This window comes from Gavialis gangeticus, unplaced genomic scaffold (assembly GCF_001723915.1).
Source record: "Gavialis gangeticus isolate Ggan-Ray unplaced genomic scaffold, GavGan_comp1, whole genome shotgun sequence".
Lineage (NCBI taxonomy): Eukaryota > Metazoa > Chordata > Crocodylia > Gavialidae > Gavialis > Gavialis gangeticus.
In genome coordinates, this window is record NW_017729012.1 from 10,994,285 (window position 1) to 10,999,968 (window position 5,684).

The 5,684-nt window shown below is 64.7% G+C and overlaps 2 protein-coding genes across 3 annotated transcripts in view; both read right to left on the bottom strand.

Moving 5' to 3' along the window:
- The window catches only part of TRAF4 (TNF receptor associated factor 4), a 6,731-nt gene extending 5,155 nt beyond the window's left edge, over nt 1-1,576 (bottom strand). The window contains exon 1 of the mRNA XM_019511260.1: nt 1,395-1,576. Coding sequence (XP_019366805.1) covers nt 1,395-1,468 — 74 coding nt within the window. The 5' untranslated portion in view covers nt 1,469-1,576. The remainder of the gene's footprint in view (nt 1-1,394) is intronic.
- A 101-nt stretch (nt 1,577-1,677) lies between these two features.
- Nucleotides 1,678-5,684, bottom strand: part of NEK8 (NIMA related kinase 8) — a 19,830-nt gene continuing 15,823 nt past the window's right edge. For both annotated transcript variants that reach the window (XM_019511258.1, XM_019511259.1), the window contains 6 exons: nt 5,012-5,129; nt 4,635-4,785; nt 4,258-4,421; nt 3,834-3,992; nt 3,514-3,672; nt 1,678-2,245 (listed from right to left, as the gene is read on the bottom strand). In XM_019511258.1, the coding sequence (XP_019366803.1) occupies nt 2,217-2,245; nt 3,514-3,672; nt 3,834-3,992; nt 4,258-4,421; nt 4,635-4,785; nt 5,012-5,129 (780 nt within the window). In that variant the 3' untranslated portion in view covers nt 1,678-2,216. The remainder of the gene's footprint in view (nt 2,246-3,513; nt 3,673-3,833; nt 3,993-4,257; nt 4,422-4,634; nt 4,786-5,011; nt 5,130-5,684) is intronic.

The window sequence follows — 5,684 nt, forward strand, 5'->3', positions numbered from 1 at the left end:
CGCTGACCCGTAACCGGGGCCCCGCGCATCCTGCTCGGTCCTTCCTCGCCCCCGCCCCGCGGCCGCCGTGCCCTGCCCCCACGCAGCAGCCCCCGGGCCAGGCGGCTTGCATGCGGGTAAAGGCTCGTGGACGGCGCCCCCGTCCCCGGCTGCGGGTCAGCACGAGGGGCAGGGCCAGCTCATCCGAGCCCCCTTCGGCCGGGGGGGCAAGGAGCCGCCGCCTCCTGCCTACCCAGGCCTCCGGCGCCGCGGCTCAGGTGAGGCCCCAGTTTCGGTCCTGGCTCCAGCGCCGGCAGCAGCGCCGTGCCAAGCGCCGCGCCCCGGCCCTTATCTGGAGCGGAAGCGGGATCGCTCCCACTCCCTGCGGGGGAGGACTGGGCTCCCAGCCGAGTTTCCTCCTGGCAGGGGGCAGGGTGCCCGCGGCTGCTGGGGCCGTGGAGGAGCCTCCTGCCAGCAGCACCAGCCTGAGCCCACGGGCTGTGGGACCCCAGAGCCAAGTGGGCATCGGACATTCCCCGCCGCTAACTCCGGCCTGGCTGGCTGCCTCCAAGCCCTTGTGCCAGGAGCCGGGGCATCAGCTCCCCCCTGCGGGGCACGGAGCCACCAGCGAGGAAGGACACGAGGGCAATGACAGGCCTGCCCGGGTCAGCAGGGCACCTCGCACCCCTGGCACCCAGGAGCGGGGCCAGGCAGGGTGTCCCTGCCGCGGCCGAGCGAGCTTCCGCAGGGAACAAAGCAGCCGGCAGGCATGCGAAGGCCTGGCAGTGCAGACGGCTCCTCGTGCCTTGGGGACAGGCCCTGGCTTGCCGGCGCGCGAGCGGCTGCCTCTCAGGGCCTGGGGCCCCCTGGCTCTGCCGCACTTCCCCCACCTGGCACCAATCCTTCCGGCACCTGCGCTGAGCTGTGGGTGCACAGCCCAGGCGGTGGTAAATACAAACTGCGTGCTGCAGCAGCCCCCAAAGTGCCCTGAAACTGGGCAGTGGGGGCAGCTTCCGGCAGGGGAGGGAGGACAGGAAGGGGCATCGGTGTAAGGAGGCTTTACTGGCTCCCCGAGTGCTGCTAGAGCAGAGGGAGAGAAGCGCTGCTTGGCCCCAGGAAGATGCAGCTCATCAGGAACCTGCCCAGACTGGGACCTACAACTCCATCCATGCCCTTCGCTGCCAGCTCTGCCCTGGGCAGCATCTCCCTTGCTGCTGGGGAAAAGCCGTTCTCCCCTTCCATGCTCCGCCAGGGCAGAGCGTCCATCTCGCAGCCTGCCCCTGCCCTGCAGCTGAGGGAGGATGTGGAGAGGAGCCCGGGAGCAGGGGAGACAGTGCCATGCCGCGAGGCCCCCAGTTATGCGAGGGTCACCGACACAAACCACTCCTGTTGCAAGCAGCTTAGAAAAGCACCACTTTATAGGCAGTGCCTGGCAACGCACACAACGACAGCCCAGAGGGAAACACAACTGCCCTCCAGACCCTGGCATCGTGCCCCAGCCTCGGCCAGGCGTAACCCTCCTGCGGATGACGATAAGCAAAGAAAGCGCTTGTTACTAGTGATAGCTGCTGGCTTCCAGGTGCCAAGGTGCCAGCCAGTGGAGAGCAGCACGTAGAGGGTACAGTTGGCTTTAGGCTCTGGCAGGTGGGGGCGGCGGGTCAGGTCCGGGCCCCTTGCTAGCGTGCGACCCCCAGGAGCTGGGTCAGCTGTCGGGGAGAATGCTCCAAAGAAAAAATAGACTTTGGGAATAAGAAAAACCAGGAATTTGGTGCCGAGTCACCCTGTGAGCCCAGGGCCATGGCAGCAGCTGCTCCTGTGGAGCCGCAGACGCCGGCTGCCAGCCCACGTGTGGGGATGGAGTGGTGGCGGCGGAAGAGACACTACGGCCCTGCTCGCTGGCACCGCACAGCCCCTGGCCCGGCTCTCTGAACAGTCACACGGTCAGGAGCAGCCCCTAAAAGGAGGGGATGAGGCCTGTCCTGGCAGCTGCTACCGCATAGGCACAGGGAGACGGGGGACCCATGGAGACAGCCCCCAGGGATCCCAGTGCTCCGGGGTCTCTGCAGGAACCACAGGGGCCCCAATGCTCAGTCACCGTCCTAGTGCTCTCAGGAGCATCCTCCAGCACAGCCCTCCGGTGCAGGATCCGGCCCCGCTGGGGTGAGCAGCACTGGCCTGTGGGCCAGAAGTGCAGGGGGAAGCCTCCTGCAGCCATCTGGGGGGGCTGCAGCTGCTCCTCACAATGGGGCCGGCTCTTCTAGTGCTGCTGAAATACAAAGGACAGAGCTGGAAATCAGGGCAGCACCATCCCCACAGCACCCGGGGGTGGGGGGTATGACTGGCAGTGTCCTGGGGCACAAGGCCAGCCGTCGGGCCTCCCACTGCCCCGTGGCAGCACTCTGTGGGTAGGCAGAGCTGAGGGGTGGCTGCTGCTTTTGCAGCATCTCCTGGGGAGGATGGGACTGTGACCCTGGGGGCTGCACCCCCCACACAGGGGAAGTTGCAGGATGGACAGGCCTGGTTTCTGCAATGCTGCCCCTGTCATGTGCCCACATGAAACCTCCCCCCGACTCTAGGATCTGCGCAGTCTATGGTACAGGGAAGAGACAGGAGCAAGGGCTGGGCTGCAGGTGCCTGTAGTGCAGGAGGGAGCTGGGAGAGCCTCTGCCAGGGCACAAATGAGGGCAGGGACAGGCCCAGGCCTTGGCAGGGCACATTGGGCTGCCCCTCCAGGCCGACCTAGCTCTCTCCCCCCTGCTCCAGCCCCGGAAGGGCTGGGTGCGCTGTGGCAGCTCCTGCCCACACAGCGATGCTGCCTTTAGCAGGGCAGGGGAACCACAAACCATCGGTAGGTAACTGTCCAACCCACAGCGAGGGAACCGGCAGCCAAAAGAGCACCTCAGACCATCCCCATCCCGGCAGCTTCAATTACCCCTCCCTCTCCCTCCAACTCTGGCTGTTTTTGGCTCCATAATCATGGCTGGCAGCTTCCCGTGAGCCTCACCCTGGCCAGCCCACTGCTTGCTGAGGCACAAGAGCCTCAGACCTCCCAGGCTCTGTCCCGCCTGCGTCCTGGGGCTGGCTGGCAGGCGCTGGCGGGGCGGGGGGTGTAGCGGTCACAACATGCAGTGAGAAGGGGGGGCCCACTCGGTGGAACCAGTGGAAGTGAACCAGAGCCCCACACAGGTCTCTCCAGCCTCAAAGTGGATGTCAGAGGAAAAGGAGACGGACTCCCAGCTCTTGGGGGCTTCTGTGCCCCGTCTGGGACGTCCCATCACTCTTCCCCAGCTACACAGGACGTGGGCGGCAGCAGCAGCTGCAGGTGCCAGGAAAACCCCAGAGGGGTAAAAATGGGATAGGCCGAGTCACGAGACCACGAGGTCCTGTGATCACAGCATGAGCAGCAGAGCCTGGGCAGCCCCCACCGCTGTGCCCTGCAGGGACACGGGCAGGCCTGCAGCTTTGGTGAGCTGAGCCGAGCAGTGCTCTGCCCACCATGCCCGGCCCTCTGCTCCCGGCAAGAACTGCACTCACGTTTTACAGCCAGCAGCGTGTTCCCGTGGCAGCAGGCGACTGAGGTCACCACGCAGGGGTGCGTCTCCTCCAGCTGCACTGGCCGGGGCATCCTGGTCTCCTCGTCCTTCCTTCCCAGGCGGCCCCTGGCTCCCTTTCCCCATGTGTAGACCTCTCCATCTACAAAGCACAAGTCTGTGCTGCAGCCCCAGCTCTCTCCATCTCCCACTGGAGCACTGCAGCTGTACGAGCAGCCCCCAAGAAGCCAAGCTTAACATGCCTGCATCCAAGCCACAGGCAGAGGCTCCCTGGGTCTGCTGCAGTGCTGGGCTCCAACTCACCTGCTCCAATGGCCACAGTGAAGGCATCGCCGCAGGCGACCATGGTGACCTTCACGGCTTGGAGCCCCACAACCAGGTAGGGCACACGACTGCTGCGGCAGGTGCCAGTGCCAAGCTGCCCATGCTGGTTGCTGCCAAAGGTGTAACACTGCCCGGAAGCTGCCAAAAGAAATGGAGGAGTCAGGGGCTGGCTGCCTGCCTGCCTGCCGGCTCATCGCAGGGCCCTCACTGCTGCACCAACCAGCCCTAACCCACCAGCTGGGACTAAGGTACAAGAGGCCCAGGGCTCACTGGGTCCCAGTCCTTCTTGGGGGACCCTATCTGGGTCCCAGACGACGTATTGGAAAGAGCCTGTGCCCTGCCTGCCCAGCTATGCCTCCCACCATGTCAGGGCTCCTCAAGCCACCCCCCGGGCTGCCCTTACCTGTGACTGCAGCTGAGTGGGCTGTGCCGATGTCAGCACACACCATTGGCTCGCGGAGCAAGGGAGCAGAGCGGATGCAAACAAGGGCAGGGGCCTCTTCCACCTGGTTCTCCTGAGAAGGCTTCTCCTCAGCCGTGATGTAGTCCAGGCCCAGCTTGTTGAACCTGCAGGAGAAGAGCATGATCTGGGACTGGCTGACCCCCACAGTGCCGACACTGCTGGGGCCACGGCCGTGACGGTGCTGGGGCTGCTGGAGTTCTGCCAGAGAGGCTGAAATGATGCCTTTTCTGAGCTCCCCCCAGGACACCGGGTTAGAGGGGCCCTGGGCCGCTGCACTGTCCGACACCGGGGCACAGTGAGGGGCCTGCACAACTTACCGGTTGCTCCCACAAGCAAGGATGTGGCCACTAATGGTCAGGACCATGGAGGCATCAATGCCGCAGATGACTCCCTGCGCCTCGTGCTCTGATGGGACTGGTATCTGCTGTGGGGAATTGTGGGACTCCAGCGTCCCCAGCCCCAGCCGACCTGGCAAAACACAGGCCAAAGAAGCTGCACGGTGCCCAAGGAAACCCTGGGTGACTGGAGGAGCCCTGGTTGGGAGGGTGCAGCGGGGCAGGGCCCGGCTGCAGGGAGTTCTCAGCTGCTCTAATCCCCACCAGATACACCAGCAGCTTCTTCTCCGTGGGGAGCATCCAGGAGGACAAGTGATGACCCCTGGCCACATGCAGCAGTAGTGGTTCCAGCTTTTTACCATTATCCCCCCGGCCCCAGGCAAACACTTCCCGCTCGTTGGAGACAGCCAGGACATGTGATGCGCCACAAGCCACCTGCACGATCTCGTAGCCCAGCAGTGCCTCCACGATCTTGGGCTGGGGGGAGGGGAGAGAGCCACGTTAGGCAGTGAGCGAAGAGCTCCTGGCCCTGGAACTCATCCGCCTCCCCAAGTAGCCTGGCAGTGCAGATGCACGGGGGAGAGGACAGCAGTGGGCAGACACCCAGCAGCACAACAGCTAGGAGAGGGCGAAATGATGGGGCAAGCCCAACCCTGGGATGAGTGCCAGGGACTGTCTGTGCCCGCTCTGAGCCGAAACAACTAGGGCTGATTAAGGCCTCGTTGGAGACAGCCGTCCCCATCCCCCACCCCAACACGGCCAGGGGCCAGCTTGTCAGCTGTTAGCTAGACCTCCCTGGAGGCTGAGGGCCAGATGGAGAGCCCCCCTCCGCCCCTCCCCTGCCGTGACCCAGACTCAGACCTGACACCTCCCTTCCTCGCCCTCTCAGTAGAAAGCACCATTTGCCTATACATGGCCCCAGCCATCGAGCCCTTGCTCTAGAAGGAAATGGGCATCCCCCTCCGAGAGAGGGTCAGGGGGACACCCTGGAGAGGATCCTATGAAGGAGCCCCTGGCTGGATCTCTGGAGCT